The sequence below is a fragment of the Pan troglodytes genome, chromosome 20 (assembly GCF_028858775.2).
Source record: "Pan troglodytes isolate AG18354 chromosome 20, NHGRI_mPanTro3-v2.0_pri, whole genome shotgun sequence".
In the NCBI taxonomy this organism is placed as follows: domain Eukaryota; kingdom Metazoa; phylum Chordata; class Mammalia; order Primates; family Hominidae; genus Pan; species Pan troglodytes.
The window spans coordinates 50998406-51020112 of NC_072418.2; the positions used below are offsets into that span (position 1 = coordinate 50998406).

Below are 21707 nucleotides of genomic sequence, written 5' to 3' on the forward strand. Positions count from 1 at the left end.
ATGGCTGGGTGTGGTGGCTCACGCCTGTAATCCCAGCACTTAGAGGGGCTGAGGAGGGTGGATCGCTTGAGGCCAAGAGTTCAAGACCAGCCTGGCCAACATGGCGAAACCCCATCTCTACTAAAAATACAAAAATTAGCCGGGCGTGCTGTCACATTCCTGTAATCCCAGCTACATGGGAGGCTGAGGCAAGAGAATCACTTGAACCCGGAAGGTGGAGGTTGCAGTGAGCTGAGATCTCATCATCGCACTCCAGCCTGGGCAACAGAGCGAGACTCTGTCTCAAAACAAAATCAAAACAAAACAAAATAAATTCGCATCCTCTGTCATGCTGGCCACCTGTCAAGGGCTCGGGCATTGCAGGTGGCCAGTGGCGGTCACACTGCACAGAGCAGATACAGAAGATGCCCACCACTGCAGGCAGTTCCATGGCTGGCACTGGCTCTGGCAGTTCCTAGGCCACGGCTACATGCTATGCAGGTGACACCCATGACAGCTTTGCCCCCAGAGTCCAGCACAGACCTTGTCACAAAGTAGCTATCCGATAATTATTTATTGAAAGAAATGATGGGATGAATCCCAGACTCCGAAGTAAGCCACCCCCTCACACACACACCCCTCCCCTGACTCTCAAAAACCATAGCCTGCCACAGAAGATTTGCTAAAAAGCAAAGGCAATAATAACCCTGGGGTCCGTCCAACTCATGCCCTGTACCCAGGCCCTAGGAGGGCGAGGGCTTAGTAGGTATCTTCAGGGTCAGAGCCTGAGTCCTCGCCTTGTTGGTTCTGAATCTGACTTTGCTTCCGGTACAAACAGGCCACCTGCGGAGAGAGGGTGGGACGGGGTGGTCAGAAGCTCCCTGGCTGCTCCCAACTCCACAAGGTTCCAGAGAGGCCACCACGCTAAAAAGCTGGTAGAGCCAAGCAGCTGGGCGGCCCACCCTTGCTTCCCAGGGCCTCACCTGGGCACTGGTGGTGGCCTGCTCCGGCTGTTTGTCTTCACGGACTCGAATAAACCGAGGGAAGCGAAGGGAGATGCCCTTGTCACTATCCACCTGCAGAAGCGGGATGGAGACTCCTGCGGTCCAGCCCCAGCGACCCCCTGTGCAGTCTCCTCCCTCCTCCACTCTGGACTGTTTCCTGATCCACACGACAGGGCTGAACGATGGGTTGTCATAAGGATTAAACAAGTTGACAAAGTGCTTGGAACCGTACCCGGGCACAGTAAGTGCTCAAGAAATGCTGCCTGTTGGCCGGGTGCAGTGGCTCACCCCTGTAATCCCAGCACTTTGGGAGGCCGAGGCGGGTGGATCACGAGGTCAGGAGATGGAGACTATCCTGGCTAACACGGTGAAACCCCACCTCTACTAAAAATACAAAAAGAAATTAGCCGGGTGTGGTGGCGGGTGCCTGTAGTCCCAGCTACTCGGGAAGCTGAGGCAGGAGAATGGCGTGAATCCGGGAGGTGGGGAGCTTGCAGTGAGCTGAGATTGCGCCACTGCACTCCAGCCTGGGCGACAGAGCGAGACTCCAACTCAAAAAAAAAAAAAAAAAAAAATGCCACCTGCTACAGCCGTTAGGATAATGACGGTAATTCGGGCTGAGAGGCTGAACTACGGCGCCAGGGCATGGGTTCTAGAATCTGACTGTGGGATTCCAATCCCAGCTCCCAACTCTCAGGAGCCGCGTGATGCAGGGGCAGTTACTCAGGCTCTCTAGGGCTCTACATCCTCACTGTAAAATGGAGATGTTTGTGTCACTACGTCTTAGGGATTTTGAGAGGATTAAATGAGTGTCTATGAGTGACACGCTGATGACCACACAGCGCCCACTGCACAGCAAGGGCCGGATACACACCGGCTCCTGTGCCTTGTTACTAAGGGTCCCTGGCTGTCTAACGTGCAGCATGGTAAAACATTTTTAAAAATTAGATAAAAAATGTAAGTTCTTGGCTGGGCATGGTGGCCCACGCCTGTAATCCCAGCACTTTGGGAGGCCGAGGTGTGCGGATCACTTGAGGCCAGGTGTTTGTGACCAGCCTAGTCAACATGGTGAAATCCCGTCTCTACAGGCAAGGGTCACCATACCCAGCTAATTTTTGTATTTTTTGGTAGAGGTGGGGTTTCACCGTGTTGGTCAGGCTGGTCTTGAACTCCTGACCTCAAGTGATCTGCCTGCCTCGGCCTCCCAAAGTGCTGGGATTACAGGCATGAGCCACTGTGCTTGGCCTGGGAATTCTTTTATTTAAGAAAAGAATTTTTTTTTCTTTTTTTGAGACAGAGTCTTGCTTTGTCACCCAGGATGGAGTACAGTGGTGTCATCTCGGCTCACTGCAACCTCCGCCTCCCAGGTTCAAGCGATTCTCCTGCCTCAGCCTCCTGGGTAGCTGGGACTACAGGCACCCGCCACCACACATGGCTAATTTTTGTATTTTTGGTAGAGATGGGGTTTCACCATGTTGGCCAGGCTGGCCTTGAACTCCTGACCTCGAGTGATCTGCCTGCCTTGGTCTCCCAAAGTGCTGGGATTACAGGCACGAGCCCCCATGCCCGGCCCATTTTTAAAGAAAAAATGTTTTGATCTTTTTATCTGACACTCAAATAAAATGCAAGCTCATCTTCCTGATCCTTACCTGGAAGAGCAGATGTGAGCCAAGGTCCCCTCCCTACTCTGCTCTCTGTGTGCCCGCCCAGAATCCCACACAGGGCCACGGCCAGGTCCTCTGCCACTCACCAGGCCCCGCGCAGCAGGGTAGATGGGGGAGAGGGAGAGGTCAGCGCACTTCACCTCCCACACGGCGCTGGGGTCCAGCCAGTGGTCGGGAATCACAGCGCCATCTATCCGCACGTAAGGGCGTGGGCTGGGCAGCACCAGGGCCTGCAGTGAGCAGAGGAAGAGAGGAACAGAGGGTCTGGAATCTCAAAGTCAAGGCCAAGTGTTGGAGGGCTGGGGAGAGGGAGGAAGGGAAAAAAACAGGCAGCCCCTTGAAGTAAACAGAAATAGAAATAGAAACAGAAAGTGAAAGAAGGGAAAAGAAACAAGACCCCCTTGAAGTAAAAAGTTGAGAAAGGTGGGAGTTGGGAGGAATGGGAGATGGAAAGAAATGAAAGGCCCTGGGGGCTGAGGCAGGACATTAAAGACAAAAAGAGGCAGAGAAAGGGCCAGAGACCTGGAGGAAGGAGACAGAGACACAGTGGGACAGGGACAGAGATGTAGAGAGAGAGGGCAATGGAGAGAGAGAACCAAAGAGTGGGACAGAGATGGTGTCAGGGTCCGTGTGTCCCCACCTACATCTTGTCTTGAATCATAGCTCCCATAATCCCCATGTGTCGTGGAGGGACCTGGTGGGAGGTAACTGAACGATGGGGGCAGGTTTTTCCCGTGCTGTTCTCTTGATAGTGAGGAAGTCTCACGAGATCTGACGGCTTTATAAAGGGCAGTTCCCCTGCACACGCTCTCTTGCCTGGCGCCATGTAAGATGTGCCTTTGCTCCTCTTTCGCCTTCTGCCATGACTGTGAGGCCTCCCCAGCCGTGTGGAACTGTGAGTCCAGGAAACCTCTCTTTATAAATGATCCTTTTTTTTTTTTTTTTTTTTGAGACAGAGTCTCACTCTGTTTCCCAGGCTGGAGTGCAATGGCGTGATTTCAGCTCACTGCAACCTCTGCATCCTGGGATCAAGCAATTCTTCTGCCTCAGCCTCCTGAGTAGCTGGGATTACAGGCATGTGCCACCACACCCAGCTAATTTTTGTATTTTTAGTAGAGAAGGGGTTTCACCATGTTGGTCAGGCGGGTCTTGAACTCCTGACCTCAGGTGATTCACCCACCTTGGCCTCCCAAAGTGTTGGGATTATAGGCATGAGCCACCACGCCCGGCAAGTCTTGGGTTATTTCTTCATAGCAGTATGAGTATGAAAATAAACTAATACAGATCCAATATGTAGGACAGACACTCATGCCTGAAATGCCTGTGACCATGACAACATACATTCACATTGATCAGGGCTCACAGGCACTTCACAAGGAGCAGCTATGGCACCTGCTGTGTCCTGTGGCTAACCCCTGGTGTGAATGAGGCACAGGGCTTGGGGAGGTGAGGCTCTTTGAGCAGGGTCACCAGCTAGGAGCTGGCAGTGCTGAGACATGAACCCGGAGATGCTGGACTCCAAAGCCAGCTCCACTGCCTGCTGCCCTCCTGCCCACACCTGGAGCCCCAAGATGGTGGAAGCCAAGAGCCCTGCATGGAAGGACTGTGCTGTCAGGGGAAGGGGGGAGAGGGGTGGAGGCTGAGGTGCAGCCGCCATGGCTCACCTTGAGGCTCTGGTGATGCTCCTCCAGCTCCTCGTCGCTGAAGCCAGTTCCAAGCTGCAGGGAGGAAGTGGGAGGTCAGAGGCTCAGCCGGCCACAGGCCCAGCATTTGCTCCTGCCGTCTAAAGCTGTGTACACTCGTGGCCCCCACCCCCTTCTGGTCTATGCAGTATCCACAGAAAACCAGGGAAGTAGGGAGCTGGGGGTGCGGAGCATCCAGCCAGAGACTCCCGGGTGGGAATGCTCTCCCAGCAGGCCTGCCGGGAACCACTCCCTGTCTTCCGCTTTATGGAGAAACTCTTGCTGCTTCCACTGTCTCCCTGGCCCCAGGAAGTCACTCCCTTATGCCCACCCACATCCTCACTGCCCAGTAACTGGCTGTCCTCACTTCCAGTCTTTTTTTTTTTTTTTGAGACAGGGTCTAGCTCTGTCACCCAGGCTGGAGTGCAGTGGTGCAATCTTGGCTCACTGCAACCTCCACCTCCTGGGCTCAAGCAATCCTCCTGCCTCAGCCTCCCAAGTAGTGGGGACCACAGGCATGCGCCACCACGCCTGGCTAATTTTTAAAAAAAGTTTTTGTAGAGGTGGGGTCTCACTATGTTGCCCAGGCTGGTCTCGAACTCCTGGGCTCAAGTGATCCTCCCGCCTCAGCCTCCCAAAGTGCTGGGATTACAGGCGTGAGTGGCCATGCCCAGCCCATCTCCAATGTTAACACTGCCAAGAGCTTCTTTCACCTACCAAAATAGGAAAGGCTAAAAATTAGCAGTAATGCTCGATGCTGGCAGATATGCAGCAAGTGGGCAATAATCACCAATATAAACGTCACCTGGAAAGCCCCTTTTGCATTGAGAGTCTTAAGGATTCTTTTTGCCTTTTGTCCTGGCAATAGCTCATTTAAAAATCTATTCTAAGTAATGCAAAATGGTGACAATGTAGATTGGTGGCCAAAATATTTGTGAATTATAAAAATCACTTCTGTCACTGATCGTTTAGGTTAACGGACACTAAGTAATCACGTTACCCATAAGAACAAAGCTGGCAACAACTTCCCCACACAGCCACAGGGAGCTGGTTCAGGACACAGCACTATGTGCTATGGGGCACAGCACTTGAAAACTCTTGTGCAGGCATTCAGGTCCTGTTGCCATATTGCTTAAGGACATATACAACATTGAAAACAAAGTACTTCCAAGGTAAAAAGGCAGAAAAGAAAATTACTCATAGAGAAGGATCACAACTTTGCAAAAATGTAAATAAAACATTCCCTCAAATGTCACTACTGCGTGTCTCTGGGCAGTACGATTCTAGGTGATATTTTGTTCTGTTTCTGTGGCAAAAGACCCAAATTTGTTGGAGAGGGGAATATAGGAAATACGTAAGAAAATCTAGTCCAAAATGTGCACAGCTTTAAGAAAAACTTTAACTTGAAAAAAAGTAAATCACTTCACATTTCCCAGAATTCCTTGCAGCTAGGGGTGAGCCACGGAGCAAAGTGATGAGCAACAGAACTTGAGCAGAAGGTGTTCACTGGCTGAGGCTGACTCAGGGTCCAACCCCCTTTGCTCTTCCCTGGTGCGTGGAGCAGGCATGGCCATGAGGGCTGGAACTCCTGCAGCCACATTGTGATGATGAGGCCAGAGGCACGTGGCAGAAAAAAAAATGTGGGGAGAGGAGGAACCTGAATCCCTAATGGCATCAGACTGCCCCCTCCACACTTCTCATTTCATAACAAAAAAATTATTTTCTTATGTGAGCCACCACTATTTGTAGCTAATCTCAATCTCTCACTGACACACATTCCTGACATCTTTCTATCCCAGCCTGTTTTTCTATATGAAGCAAGAGTTGCTCATAGAACCAGAAAAAGTAAATAAAAACTGGGGAGAACGGATCCTTCACAGGGGGATGTGAGCGCCCCTCAGTCTGGGTTGTGCAATAGGAAGTACCCCCGGGAGTCTAATCTCCTTCCCTCCTGCTTCTGCCATCAGCCCCAGTTCCCCAGGACCTTGCATATGGCCTGCAGCTCCTCACTGTCCTCGTCGTAGGAGGCCAGCAGGAAGCCCCCGTACCGGCCAGCCCGCTTCCCCCGGCCCAGGTAGGCGCCGATCACCACCAGGTCCAGGGTGTCACCCACGCCATCAAGGTAGTCCTTCTTCAGCTGGGAGAAGGGGAGGCAAGAGATGAGAAGGGGGAGCGCCCAAGGCGGGGCCCTCACTGCTGGGGAGGGGCTCCTCGGTGGACTGAGGAGGGACTGGAAGTAAGTCTGAAGGGAACTTCCAGAAGGAACCCCAAGGATGGCCCCTGGGAAGAGACTGGACATGGGAAGGGTTTCTAGGTTTAAATAAGAACAAATGGGGCCGGGCGCGGTGGCTCATGCCTGTAATCCCAGCATTTTGGGAGACCGAGGCGGGTGGATCACCTGAGGTCGGGAGTTCGAGACCAGTCTGACCAACATGGAGAAACCCCGTCTCTACTAAAAATACAAAATTAGCCGGGCGTGGTGGCGTGTGCCTGTAATCCCAGCTACTCAGGAGGCTGAGGCAGGGGAATCGCTTGAACCCGGGAGGCGGAGGTTGCAGTGAGCCAAGATCGTGCCATTGCACTCCAGCCTGGGCAATGAGAGCGAAACTCCGTCTCAAAATAAATAAATAGATAAATAAGAACAAATGGGAAACGCAGGCGGGATCGATGGGACCTCAGGAGTCAGCCTTGCCGCCGTCTTTCCCTCAGGACAGAGACGTGGCCAACTCACTCTGGCCACTCCTCCAAAGGGAGAGCATTTTCCCATTCATTCAGAAACGTTCACTAAGTGCTAACCATGTGCCAGGCAGAAGCTCTGCCCTGGGGGCACAACAGTGCTATTTCCTGAGACAGGAAAGGTCTGTGCTGGAGGGAAACCAGCCACAGACAGACATAAGTACACAGGAAGAGCTAGTCAGCAGGCCTGGCCGGCTCAGTGCCACAATGCCTCCCGCTCCAGTCCCCTTGTCCACCCCTCACTGCCCCTCTCCACTCAAACATCCATCAATTCTTACTAATGACAGGCTCCTGCTTGCTGGCCCTCAACACATCCGTCCTCCACTCGAGGGGAAACCCCAGGAGCTTCGCACAATGACAACCTGACTGTGACTCCCAGCACGGAACCCCCACTGACTTCCTGAAACCTTCAAGAGGAAGATCCAGTTTTATCTCACAGTGGCCCCAGGTGCTGCCTCATCTGGGGCCTGCTCCCCACTCTGAGCTCACCTCGCGCCTCGCCTGCCCTTGCTCCCTGCACACGCAGAGCCTGCTCCTCCCTCAGGGTCTCTGCACCGGGGGTTTTCCTCCCCAGTGCTCTGTCCCTCACTTTGGGAAAGACTCTTCCTGATCATCCGGGGCACTCCCAGCGCCCCCTTGCTGGCCCGGAGCTGACTTGCTTTTCTTCATGGCGCCCACTCCTGCCTGACTTTCTCTTATTCATGTCCTGGCTTAATTCCTGCCCAAGAGCCTGGCCCGACACAGGCGGCAGGCTCAGGAGAGAGAAACCTCATCACGCTGCACCTCGTGGGATGTGCGGTGCTTGGGCTGGGGCTGTTCTCCATCAGAACTCGTGAGCAAGGGCTTGCAGCAGGGAGAAGGTCTGAACTTGCCTGCAGCAGGGGGCTGGTGTGGGATTGTGAAAAGGGGCCCTGAGCTCAGACAGGGGACACAGTGGAGGCTCGAAATCCCCTGCCCAGCTGGGACAGACCTCCAGACCCGGGGCGGAGAAGGCCCGGTTGGGGGTCGGGAATCACCTTGAGCCAGTTGTGCGATCTCTTGGCGATCTCGTAGGTGGCATCAACATCCAGGGTCTTCACCATCAGCCCCTCGCAGGAGTCTGAGGGAGACACAGAAGCGTGGTCCTTGGGAAGCCCTGGCTCATAAGCGCCGGAGCAGGCAGGATTCTGGTCAAACGGTCCAGGACTGAGGACAGGCTGGGAGGCCGGGGTCAGCGCAAGCTGCGGACCTCAGGAGAGAAAAGTGAGCACCCTCACCTTTCACCGACTGCTCCAGGAACTCGGCGATCTGCTCGACGTCCTTGGTGTCCAGGGAGGTGGCGAAGACAAACTCGCCCTCTGTCTCCACAAAGTTCTCCCGGAGCAGCTGCCGGCGCCGGGAAAGGGGCTCACGTACCAGGGACTGCAGGGCCGGCGGGGAGAAGAGAGATGAGACATCTTTGTGAGAATAAAGACAATAAGCCCTAAATGTGAGGCAAACAGGACATGTGCGGGTCACAACTAGTGACAGGGTTCGTGGAAAGCCTTGAGGGAAGAACCCCGACATCAGAAGGATTCCAAGAGCTTAAAGCATGGGGCTAGTCACTAGCAAGAGGGCCCGACACCATTTAGAGTCAGTGACTTCAGGAGCATCAGACGGGGGGCTGCGGCCTTGCTGGAGCTTGAATTAACACTTTATGGGCATCTCATCAGGTTTTTTTGTTTTTTGTTTTTGTTTTTTTGAGACGGAATCTCGCTCTGTCGCCCAGGCTGGAGTGCGGTGGTGCGATCTTGGCTGACTGCAGCCTCCGCCTCCTGAATTCAAGCGACTGTCTTGCGTCGGCCTCCCGAGTAGCTGGGACTACAGGTGCACGTCACAAGAGATCCACCCACCTCAGCCTCCCAAAGTGTTGGGATTACAGGCGTGAGCCACTGCATCCAGCCTCATCCCCAAGATAATTAAAAAAAAAAAAAAAAAAAAGTCCTCCTTTCCTTAGAATTCCAAAAGTTTTCACTGAGTTTTTCCAGCACATTTACAGTTTTGTGTTTTGCTTTGAAATCAGTTCCAGCTGGACCTTGCAAGAGTGTGTGTCAGAGAGGAAGGGGGTGATCTGAATGTTTTTAAACAAAGGACAAAGCAGTTGTCTCCACATGTCGACACTGACTAATCCGTCTTGTGGCTTTGAATTGCTTTTCTCTTTTGTTCGATCGGTTCCCATCCACGCGCAGTGTTTCTGGTCTGCCCTTTGCTCAGGGCTTCTCTGTGATGATATTAAACTACCTTCACCGCTTGCCCTCCAGGGGAACATTCACGTGTTTTCCATGGACAGTTTTTTTCTGTTGTAAAATTGTGCTCATGAACATTTTGTATGAAAAGATGAGAGAGAGGATCCACAAGGGTTAAGCAGGTACAATTTATCTGGGGTCGGACCATTTCAGGTTTACATCCCAGCCACACACTTCCTAGCTGGTGACTTCAGGCAAGCGTTTCCCTCTGTGCACCTCAGAGCTCCCATCTGTAAAATGCAGCAATACCTACTCGGGGCATGTCTGGGAAGATCAGCTGAGCCCGTGCTACCCAGTGTAGCCGCCACCAGCCATGTGTAGCAATTGAGCCCTTGAAATGTAGCAAGTTCAATCTGAGATGTGCCAAGGGCAAAACAGTCACTGGCTTTAGAAGACTTAATCCAAGAAAAGAGTGTAAAATTCCATGTTAATAATTTCTTATATTCATCACACATTGAAAGGATAATATCTTAGACATTGGATTAAAGAAAATATGATTTTATCTGTTTCTTCTTACCTTTTAATATGGCTACTAGAAGCTCTAAAATTAGAAATGTAGGCTACTGCAGTGGCTCATGCCTGTAATCTCAGTGCTTTGGGAGGCGGAGGTGGGTGGATCACCTGAGGTCAGGAGTTCAACATCAGCCTGGCCAACATGGTGAAACCCCGACTCTACTAAAAATGCACAAATTAGCTGGGTGTGGTGGTGGGTGCCTGTAATCCCAGCTACTTGGGAGGCTGACGCAGGAGAATCACTTGAATGCCAGAGGCGGAGGCTGCAGTGAGCCAAGATCACACCACTGCACTCCAGCCTGGGCGACAGAGTGAGGCTGTGTCTCAAAAAAAAAAAAAAAAAAAAAAAAAATCATGGGGATAAGGACACATTAAACAGAAAAAAAATGATATACTTGACTACATAAAAATAGTTCATCCATGTTCAACTACTACTAATAAAAAAATTTGTAAAATAGCTCAAACAAGTCCTATACAACAAAATAGGCCATCAATAAAGTTTAAAGAAGGAATATTTGAAGGAATGAGAAGAAGTATTTGAAATGCTCATGGGAGACAAAGGAACCAGCTGAGCAGGGATGATCAAATCCTGCAGAAAAACCCACAAAGTATCCAGTGTTTGGAAAGCACCTGATACTTGACTTTCCTCTCCCCAGACATCACGGGAAACAAAAATCAGACTCCGACTGTCTTCCTACAGTAATTTCATGTAGTGAAACGTCAGTCTGCATCATGAAATTGGGGGTTTGAGCACCAAAGGCATCTCTGCATTAGAACCACTACCAGCTCCACCTGTCCCGGCGACGGACAGATGGGCCTAACAGAGAAAAAACGTTTACAGACCAGGAAGACATGAGTGAGAACCCACCAGACAGGCAGGCAAAAGACACGCGGAGGCAAGTCACGGAACAAATACACGCGGCCAACAAACCTGAAAAGATGCTTGATCATCAATATCCATTAATAAGACAGAAGTGACCAAGTTACCACAAGATCGTGGTTCATCTACCAGATTATCATCTGGGATGGGCCGGGCGTGGTGGCTCACGCCTGTAAATCCCAGCACTTTGGGAGGCTGAGGAGGGCAGATCACGAAGTCAGGAGATCACGACCATCCTGGCCAACATGGTGAAACACCGTCTCTACTAAAATACAAAAAATTAGCCAGGCGTGGTGGTGCACGCCTGTAATCCCAGCTACTCGGGAGGCTGAGGCAGGGGAATCGCTTGAGCCCAGGAGGCGGAGGTTGCAGTGAGCTGAGATCATGCCACTGCACTCCAGCCTGGGCAACAGAGTGAGACTCCGTCTCAAAAAAAAAAAAAAAAGATTATCTGGGATGTTGATGATTGCAGCTAATTTTTTTTGAGAGCTTCCATGTACTAGCTACTGAGTTCCACACCCCATCCCACCATTTAGCCCTCACCCTAACAGATAAAGCATCTGCCACTGTTAGCTCCTTACTGTAGATCAAGAAACTGACACACAGAGAGGCTGAGTCATTCATCTGTAGCCATGCCGCTAGGAAGGTTAGGGCTGGGATATGACGGCATGTGGCCTGGCTCCAGATTCCTAACACCCTAAAGCAAGCCATTCTCAAACTGTTGTCTTGAGGCCTCTTTACACTCTTAAAAATTATTCAAGGCCAGGTGTGGTGGCTCATGCCTGTAATCCCAGCACTTCAGGAGGCCGAGGTGGGCGGATCACCTGAGGTCAAGAGTTCGAGACCAGCCTGGCCAACATGGTGAAACTCCGTCTCTACTAAAAATACAAAAATTAGCTGGGCGTGGTGGTGCACATCTGTAATCCCAGCTACTCAAGAGGCTGAGGCAGGAGAATTGTTTGAACCTGGGAGGAGACAGTTGTAGTAAGCTGAGATCACGCCACTGCACTCCAGCGTGGGTGACTAGCAAGACTCTATCTCAAAAAAAAAAAAAATTCAAGACTCACTCCATAGAGCTTGTTCATGTGGGTTACATAATATTATAGTTATACCTATTAGAAATTTAAAATGAGAAATTAAAAAAATAAATCCAATATGCTAACCCAAATAATTTTTTTTTTAAAATAGACACAAGGTCTTTCTATGTTGCCCAGGCTGGTCTTGAACTCCTGGGCTCAAGAGATCCTCCCGCCTCCCAAAGTGCTGGGATTACAGGTGTGAGCCACAGTGCCTGGCTCTAAATAACATATTTTGATGAAACATAACCTATGTTTTGAAAAACTGGTGAGACTACAGGCATTATTTTACACTTTTGCAAATCCTCTAATATCTGGCTTAACAGAGGTTGGGTTCTCCTGCATGCTTCTGCGACACACTCTTCTGGTTGCAAGACATGAGGAAGATCCACCTCATGCCAATGTGGAGTTGGAAAGAGAGGGACCTCGAAGATATCCTTGAAAGAATCTTAAGGAACCTCAAGGGCCCTCACACCACACTTTGAGAACTGCTGCCCAAGTGTGGCCTCCTGGCCATGTGAAGTGGCAGAGTCGGAAATGTAAGTCAGACTGGCAGCTGGCAGGCTCACACCCCACCCTGTCACCCCTCAGCTGCCCCTGCACAGGAAGCTGGAACTCACCTCTCCATTGAGGTAGATGAGGTCGAAAGCGTACAAACACACCTGCACCTGGATCTCGGATGCATCCACCTCCTGGGTTGGGGCACAACGGAGTTCATGAGTGTAGGATGGTGAGATGGGGCACTGTGTCTGAGGCCGACAGCATTCATCTACCGGTCTCCCTCTCGCCCCACCTAACTGGCTGCCCATCTGTGAGGGCGGCCATACTGCTGGCTCCAGGTGCTGGATCGTAACGGCTCTCAGCTAATTCCGACAACCTCATTCCCCTTCACCAGATATCTGCTCTCCTAGCTTTTCTGCAGCTAATGGCAGTGACGTGGCACAGTTCTGGCCAATGAGATGGAAAAGGGGAAACCTGTGGGGTGCAGGTTTTGGGGGTTTCCAGAACAGATCTTTCATAGTAAAACAACAGAGATGCAGGAAAAGGGCCCTTCCTCTCTTCCCACTAGGGATGCTGGGATGAGAATGTGATGGCTGGAGCTGTGGCAGCCATCCTGCAGAAGGCTGAGAGAACTGCATCCAGACTGACACTCTGCCCTTCTGGGCACTGGGCAGGACCCGCAGCCAGGACTGGGTGGAAGATGAGGAAGTACGGGGCCTTGGCAGGCAGTGGAGTGGGTGATGCTACCTTGCGTTTGCGGGTGGTGAGCACTTGGAATGGCTGGATCTGCTTCTTTTCCCGGTCCCAAGCCACGGCTTCAGTGTCCAGGATGAAGGATGTGACCGATGGGAGTTTAATCTGAAAAGTGAAGGGAGAGACCCAGGGCCTGAGAGAGGTGGAAGATGAGGTGGAAAGACAAACACGGGGAGATAAATTCCCTTTTCCTTCTGCAGCTCTCAAGATGCACTAACAAAGAGGCAGGTGCACACAGATGCTTTTCCCTTACTCCCCACCAAGAGGAGACAGAAACTAATGTCTCTGAGAATGTAATATTTGGTCCACAAGCTGGAAACCCAGGAGCTCTTGTCATCTCCCTCCTCCTGTCACCCACATTCAGTTCCTCAGTGAACTTGATGATTTCCTAAGCTGTCCACTTCCCACCAACTCCCTGCTCAGCCTCACCTACTGGGCTTCCCTGTCCTGCACCGACCCCCTCCAATCCAGCTTCCCCATAGCAGCCAGGGTGACAGTGGCAAGCCCCAAATCCAATCACAGCACCTCCCTGCTAAAAACCATCCCCATGATTCCCCAAAACTGGGGGGACTCTCCCAGGTCAGCCTGGGTCGTCCCTCGCCTCACCTGGCCTCCTGAGCCTCTCTTCGCCCGAGCACGTGAGCCTCTCTGTTTCTCAAATAAATGGGCAATGCCTCTTCCACCACTGGGCCTTTGCACGTGCTGTTCCCTCTAGAACCCCTGCCCCTGTCTGTCTCCTCCACTGGGAAGCCTTCTTTTCCTCAAGGGAACACTGTGTTGCCCAAGCCGGGGGCAGCATTCATGTTGTATCCTGGAGCCAGGTAGCTTCCCTGACACCAAGTCTAAGCCACACTTGTTTCTTTTTGAGTCAGAGTCTAGCTCTGTCGCCCAGGTTGCAGTGCAGTGGTGCAATCTTGGCTCACTGCAACCTCTGCCTCCCAGGCTCAAGCAATTCTCCTGCCTCAGCCTCCCGAGTAGCTGGGATTACAGGCACATGCCACCACGCCTGGCTAAATTTTGTATTTTAGTAGAAACAGGGTTTCACCATGTTGGCCAGGCTGGTCTCGAACTCCTGACCTCAAGTGATCTGCCTGCTTTGGCCTCTCAAAGTGCTGGGATTATAGGCGTGAGCCACCACGCCTGGCCTCTTTTCTTTTTTGAGACAGTCTCCCACTGTTGTCCAGCCTGGCGTGCAGTGGTGCAATCTCTGCTCAGTGCAGCCTCTGCCTCCCAGGTTCAAGTGATTGTCCTGCCTCAGCCTCCCAAGTAGCTGGGACTATAGGAGCATGCCACCACACCCGGCTAATTTTTGTATTTTTAGTAGAGTCAGGGTTTCGCCATGTTGGCCAGCCTGGTCTCAGACTCCTAACCTCAAGTGATTCACCCGCCTTGGCCTCCCAAAGTGCTGGGATTACAGGAGCCACTGCGACCGGCCAGGCCTGTTTGTTACATAGGCTCACAGAACGCTGGTCCTTTCCCGTGGAGCCCGGAGCTCCACGTATAATTACAGAGCCAACTGCAGAAATCCCTGGTGAAGGTCTGCCTGCTCTGCTGGGCAGTGAGCTCAGTGAGGGCAGAGACCATGGCAGGCCTGCTACACTCCCAGCCTCCAGCACGGGGCCTAGCTCAGAGCAGATGCCAAATAAAACACTTGCTGAACGAATGAGCAAAAGCAGCCAGATGCAAGAGACCAGTGCCGTATTATACCACCAACAGGAAGCTCTAGAACAGGCAAAACCAACCTGTGGCGACAAAAAAGCAGACCTGGGGTTGCCTCTGGCACATGCACGGTCTGGGGCAGAGGAGGGGGACTCACTTGGCCAGGGACACAAGGAAATATTTGATTATTTATTTTTATTTTTTTGAGACAGAGTCTCACTGTCACCCAGGCTGGAGTACAGTGGTGCAATCTTGGCTCACTGCAACCTCCGCCTCCTGGGTACAAGCAATTCTCCTGCCTCAGCCTCCCAAGTAGCTGGGACTACAGGTGCGTGCCACCACACCCAGCTAATTTTTGTATTTTTAGTAGAGACGGGGTTTCACCATGTCAGCCAGGCTGGTCTTGAACTCCTGACCTCAGGTGATCCACCCGCCTCAGCCTCCCAAAGTGCTGGGATTACAGGCGTGGGCCACCGCGCCCAGCGGAAATATGTTAGAATGATGAGAATGTGGAAATATTTTATACATTCATTGGGGTGTCGGTTACTTGGGTGTATGAACTTTTCAAAACTCATCAAACAGCATACTGCACACTGAAAATCACTAACTTTTAGGGAAATTACATCTTAAGAAAATTGATTTAAAGAACAGTGCTTGGCACTGAACAGGAGCTCCCCTAACACGTGCACTGAACTGTGCCTCTCTCCGTCACTGTCTCTAACAGGCAGAATGATGGGCACCGTGCCCCCACTTTCTTAAATAACTTATTTCCTATTTAATTAGGGGCAGGCAAAGAGAAAAGCTGTTTGATAGGGGACTCCTTGAACAGGCACGAGACTCCTACTGGGTGCAGAGAAGTCCCCAACTCTGGGGCCTGTAAGGCCCAGCCCTGTATGACTGAGCTGCTATTTCTGAGGCTTGGGGCCTATCCACGGGCTGGCCCCCTCCAAACTCGTCCTGACTCCTCCTCCCCGCGTTCCTGGCTGGAGAGGCTGCAGAGTTGGACTCTGGCTTTCCGAGGCTTTATTGCACTAGGGTGGCCATGGAACCCAGTGCTGAACAGTGACTCCCAGCTGCAGTCCACGGCGGGGGAGGGGTTGTGGGTGGGAGGTGTCCAGGAAAGTGTTAACTCAAGCTAGAATCCCTTTTCCCTCTGTCTGGAAGAGTGACATCTGTTTGGGAAACTCTAAGGGGACAAGCATTGGCACTAAAAGCCAACCAGCCAAGGACAGCAGGGGATAGAGGTAGCGATAAGCTGGGTTCAGGGGGACATCAGTGCTCAGCCAAGTCGGTGCTGGGGTGCCCGCCTCTAGATGTGAGAAAAAATCATATGGGCTTACACCACGCAGAACTGAGTGCTCTGTCATTTGCAGCCAAACGCAACCTGATCTCCTCCCAATAAACCCCGCACTGTGCCACACTGGCCTAGATGGGCCTCAGGCCTTTGCACCCCTGACCACAGACCCTGGCAGAGTGCAAGTGCGTGGCAGACGCCCACCTTGGGGATGCGGCTGATGATGTCCGGGTACTTCCCAGTGTTGTCTTCCTGATTCCTGCTGAAGATCTTCACCTCCCCGCCTTCCAGGGCATGGATCTGTCACGATGGGAGAAGGGAGGGGAAATCAGCTGAGTCCCCTCATGTGGCCTCAGCTTTCTCTTCTGACCCCACCTGCACTGGTAGAAGGTTCTGGAAGCTCTGGAGGAGGAACTGGTGCAGAGACTTGAGCGAATCATCTCCTCAGTTCCAACAGCACCTCCCAGCCCTGCTCTGGAAGGCCCTACCATCATTTTCTTCTTCATTTCCAATCCCTACACCTGTCCCCATGTAGGCACGTGCACCTTGCTGCATGTGGGTGCTGATTTGTTTAAATGTCATTATGCTCTAGATCTCATTCTGATTTTTTTTTGAGGCGGAGTCTTGCCCAGGCGGAGTCTGGAGAGCAGTGGTGCAATCTCTGCTCACTGCAACCTCCACCTCCCGGGTTCAAGAGAGCCTTCCGCCTCAGCCTCCCAAGGAGCTGGGATTACAGGCGCCCACCACCACACCTGGCTAATTTTTGTATTTTTAGTAGAGCCAGGCTGGTCTCGAACTTTCGACCTCAGGTGATCCGCCCACCTTAGCCTCCCAAAGTGCTGGGATTACAGGCGTGAGCCACTGCGCCCAGCCTCTATGTCTATTTATTTTAAGACAGTCCGGTCACAGCCCTTGAGCAGGGCGGCATATATAGCATCTTATATGTTTGTTATTATTTCCAGGAACAGTTGTCAAGAAATCATTGTCACTATCGTAAATCATCTTGTGTCTTTTTTCTCAACACTATTTTGGAGATCCATCTCTGATCCTGTGTCTGTTGGATCCACCCTTTTTTTTTTTTTTTTTTTTAAAGATGGAGTCTCACTCTATCGTGGAGGCTGTAGTGTAGTGGCACGATCTTGGCTCACTGCACCCTCTGCCTCCCGGGTTCAAGCAATTCTCCTGCCTCAGCCTCCCGAGTAGCTGGGACTACAGGCACACGCCACCACACTGGCTCATTTTTGTGGTTTTAGTAGAGATGGGGTTTCACCATGTTGGCCAGGCTGGTCTCCTCAGGGGTCCACTTCCTGTAACTGCCCCGAGCCCTGTGGCTTCCGCCCACTTTGCCTGCTTACCTATCCCCAGGTGAGAAGGCCCCACACTTGCCAGGACAGAAGAGACACAACACGTTCTTACAGACCCCAGGACCAAGGACGCCTGAGGCCCTGGATCACAGGACACACATGCATGTCACGGCATGAAGGGGTCATGTAGGCACCTCCCAGAACGGCTGTTAAAATGAACACACCCACCAGCAGCATCAGCGGAGCCCACGTTTCATGAGCTCCCACTATCATCGGTCAGGACTCTGGAGGATTGTAGCTTCGGATAAGCTGGTGAGGTAGTTAAGACCACACCCTAGAGGCCAGGCACGATGGTTCATGCCTGTAATCCCAGCACTTTGGGAGGCTGAGGTGGGTGGATCATGAGGTCAAGAGATCGAGACCATCTTGGCCAACATGGTGAAACCTCGTCTCTACTAAAAATACAAAAAATTAGCCGGGCACGGTAGCGGGCACCTGTAGTCCCAGCTACTTGGGAGGCTGAGGCAGGAGAATCACTTGAAGCCAGGAGGCGGAGGTTACAGCGAGCCGAGATCATGCCAATGCACTCCAGCCTGGATGACAGAGTGAGACTCTGTCTCAAAAAAAAAAGCATGGAGGTGGATGCTGAAGCCCAGAGAGATGAGCGAGGGCTCAGCAGTCTGTGGCGCAGGCCGGCTTGAAGCTCAGGCCTCAGTGACCCCACACCCCTGCTCTTTGACGTTTTCCTGTCTGTGGAAGGGACATGTCCCACTCCCCATACCTGTGCCCTCTGCCCGTCATATTTGTATTCGCAGGTGAAAGCTGCCTCCTCAAAGCGTTTCAGGACCTCGCTGACGCCCCGGGTGGGATGGGCCAACATTGGTTTCAGGGGAATCCCTGGGAAAGGAGGAGAGTGAGTTAGAGGAGAGGGAAGGCAATGGATTAGAGGGGGAACATGGCGAGGAGAACTGCTAATGGGCCCCAGGACCATTCTGCTTTCTTGCTACTCAGTCACGAAGCCTCCCATGTTTTAGAAGGGGACCTAGCCTCCCACTGGGGACTACAGCCCCCGGCCTTCCTTCCAGCTGGGAAAGGCCATGTGATTGGAACCCACGCAGCATGTGCAATGTCTGGCTCACATCCTTGCAAGGAATCTGGTTGCCTCCCCTCCCTCCTCTGCGTCCCTCCTCCCACAATTAGAACAGAGAAGTGAGCCACATTTGATCACAGACATTGGGGTGACAACCTTTGGAGGGCAGAGGGACACAGGAACCTGGGTCCCCAGGTCATCCCTGGGACACAGCTGCACACCTGTACCTTCCCTGGCCACCTCCCTTGCTCTGGACACTTCTGTGTGACAGAAAGAAATTCTATCTGGCCTGACCCACTGCCTTCTGGCCCATTTTTATTTACTTATTTATTGTCTCACTCTGTCGCCCAGCTGGAGTGCAGTAGCGCGATGACGGCTCACTGCAGCCTTGAACTCCTGGGCTCAAGCGATCCTCCCACCTCAGCCTCCCGAGTAGCTGGGATCACAGGCACACGCCACCACGCCCGGCTCCTGTTTATCACAGCAGTGTCACCTACACGCTATCTACTCCACAAGGGGAAATTCCAAGGAGAAAAGCAGTGGGTTTCAGCACCAGGGAGGAGCATTCGGTTTTGGTGGGGGAGAGGACTCTGCAAGTTCTGAGAGGGGCGCCTACGATGGCCACCCTCACGCCGACTCAGGAGGGAGCAGGGCTACTGCCAGGCTGGTGAGCGCCCCTGGGGCCTGTACCTGGGCTCAGCTTGCAGTGCTCCGGGAGACGTTCCAGGCCATGCTCCAGCAGCACGGGGATAATTCGGTCCAGGTCGGGAACCTCGCTGGGGTGGGGGGTGAGAACAAGATAGGGGAAGCCTTTCTAGAACTCACACAGTTTGGAAAGAGAGCTCGGCCTGCTCCCAGAAGCCTGGGCTCCTGGATGCCTCTGCCCACTCAGTCACCACCTGCCAAGCTCCTCTTGCCACCCTGTCTCTGTGCTCTCCCTTCGTGTCACTATCTGTTGCTTTGTCTCCCTTAGTCTGGCCTTGCCCCTGTTCCCTATCTGTCACCACGAGACCAGCGATTCTCTACTCGGCTACACGTGAGACCACTCAAGAATATAGTTTTTAAAAAAAGGCTTTTGGCCGGGCATGGTGGCTCATGCCTACAGGCATGTAATCCCAGCACTTTGGGAGGCCGAGGTGGGTGCATCACTTGAGCCCAGGAGTTCAAGACCAGCCTAGCCAACATGGTGAAATCCCATCTTTACTAAAAATACAAAAGTTAGCTGGGGGTGGTGGCACGTGCCTGTAGTCCCAGCTACTCAGGAGACTGAGGCAGGAGAATCACTTGAACCCTGGAGGCGGAAGTTGCAGTGAGCTGAGATTGTGCTGCTGCACTCCAGCCTGGATGACAGGGCGAGACTCCGTCTCAAACAAAATAAAAATAGACAAAGGTTTTCAAGGCTAGGTTCCACCTACAAAGATTTTGATGTAGCTGGTGTGGGGTAGGCCTGAGGTCAGCAGCTGGTAGAGCCCCACGTGCAGGCAGAGTTGAGCTTGCTGCCCGGGCCTGTTCACCGCTCTCTGCTCAGCACCCAGTGGGGGGCCCTGGCCCAGAGCAGGTGCTCTGAGGGCATCTGTGGAACTGCCATCGGCCCTCCTGCCTCTGACATCCTCTCTGGGGCAGTCATGATCTTGGAGTCACCAGCCCTGGGTCAGCTGCTGGCCTAGGTCCCTCCACATGGCTCTCTCTGGAGCCCTTGTGGCCGCTCCACGGATGTCCTCTCCATGACTGTCAAGACCCTTCACCATGTGTCAGTCACCTGCTCTTCTCTGGGTCCCTTAAGGCCTTTCTGCATGCACAGCCCTGTCTGGAACTCAGAAACCTCACGTTGCCGGCTGCCCTCCCTTGCTGTCAGCGTCTTTCTTTTTTTTGAGACAGAGTCTCACTCTATTGCCCAGGCTGGAATGCAGTGGCGTGATCTCAGCTCGCTGCAGCCTCCAACTCCTGGGTTCAAATGATTCTTGTGCCTCAGTTTCCCAAGTAGCTGGGATTACAGGCTAATTTTTGTATTTTTAGTAGAGACAGGGTTTCACCATGTTAGCCAGGCTGGTCTCAAACTCCTGACCTCAAGTGATCTGCCCGCTTCGGGCTCCCAAGTGCTGGGATTACAGGCGTGAGCCACTGTGCCTGGCTGCTGTCAGCGTCTTTCTATACCTCTCCTGGGGTCACTGACCCTTCACTGTTTGCCACCTTCCTGATCTTTGTCACCATCCTTGTGCCAAGCACCAGCCTTGTCTAGATCACCACCTCTGCTCTCAGTCACCCCGTGACCGGCACTGGTGATGCCTGTCCGTCACTTCACTGGCCCCACCCACTGCTCCTCTGGCTCCACCCCCACCCTGGCACTCTGCCCACAGCCCCTGGCAACTCCACCCACTGCCCAGCTCTCACCAGAACGTCTGCTTCAGGATCATGCCTTGCTCCTCCAGCCACGTCTTTCTGGCCTCTGCTGTCTTGCCCTTCCCAGCATCCACCACGGCTGGTGGGAATTCTAAGAAAAGACCCACCAGAGGCTTTGGAAGGCGCCCACATCCTTGGCTACACCAGGGTGCAGTGGGTGGTTTGCTGTATGGCAAGGAATGCAGATGCCGCGGCCCAAGACGCCCCCTCCCCCACCACCCAGGAGAGAGGAGCCTGGTATGGCAGGGGCCCGCTGGGGAAGGGGCGGGCATGGGCCTCTGAAGAGGAGGGGGGAAGCCTGAGGTAACTCCAGCGAGGGATGCAGAGACGGGCCACAGGAGCTCACCTTGGCCCGGGGGCGTGAGGCTCACTGCCTGGGAGAGGGCAGCCAGCACCGACTGCTCTGCCAGCCCAAGGCGCAGCCGTCCGCTCAGGGACCTGGGGAGAGAGCAGGCCAGGGAAGGGGGCTTGTCTGCACCTCCCCAATCTTGCCTCCTCCCTTCTCTGATCTCCTCGACCTTGACGTATGTAGACCCTCTCCTCAAAAACCAGAAGAATCTTCAGAGCCTGGAAGGGACCCCAGATATCACACAGCCCCATGTGACAGATGAGGAAACTGAGCCAGGCGGTAATGATCCTGCCCACTAGCATGGACTGGGGAGGGGCACAAGTAGGTGCACCAGCACCTCCCATCTCAGCTGCCCTGAAGGGTTGGCGAGGCTTGAGGAGGATGAGTCAGGGAGAGAACTGAGCCTGGCGCCCGCCCTGGTGACTGTGATGGTCAGGACCCCAGCATGGTCCTTGCTTTGAGCCAGTGGCAGGAGACAAGTGGCTTAGTTTGCCTCCCCATGTCTCCACTTCCCCTTCTATAAACTGGAGGTGAGGGTAACAAGACCAGTCTCACAGAG

General features: G+C 52.9%; 1 protein-coding gene across 11 annotated transcripts in view; it reads right to left on the reverse strand.

Annotated features, from left to right (window-relative positions):
- Window positions 1–534: 534 nt before the first annotated feature.
- The window catches only part of LIG1 (DNA ligase 1), a 54169-nt gene continuing 32996 nt past the window's right edge, over window positions 535–21707 (reverse strand). For 3 of the 11 annotated variants that reach the window (XM_024351498.3, XM_016936378.4, XM_016936377.4), the window contains 14 exons: window positions 21146–21237; window positions 20791–20890; window positions 19090–19175; window positions 18091–18206; window positions 16210–16305; window positions 13047–13157; window positions 12419–12490; window positions 8322–8466; window positions 8082–8164; window positions 6314–6466; window positions 4312–4365; window positions 2734–2877; window positions 963–1055; window positions 535–822 (listed from right to left, as the gene is read on the reverse strand). In XM_024351498.3, the coding sequence (XP_024207266.2) occupies window positions 739–822; window positions 963–1055; window positions 2734–2877; window positions 4312–4365; window positions 6314–6466; window positions 8082–8164; window positions 8322–8466; window positions 12419–12490; window positions 13047–13157; window positions 16210–16305; window positions 18091–18206; window positions 19090–19175; window positions 20791–20890; window positions 21146–21237 (1429 nt within the window). In that variant the 3' untranslated portion in view covers window positions 535–738. Of the gene's footprint in view, window positions 823–962; window positions 1159–2733; window positions 2878–2910; window positions 3541–4311; window positions 4366–6313; window positions 6467–8081; window positions 8165–8321; window positions 8467–12418; window positions 12491–13046; window positions 13158–16209; window positions 16306–18090; window positions 18207–19089; window positions 19176–20790; window positions 20891–21145; window positions 21238–21707 lie in introns of those variants that run through there. The other 8 variants (XM_063801960.1, XM_054673639.2, XM_054673638.2 and 5 more) reach the window with 3 other exon arrangements.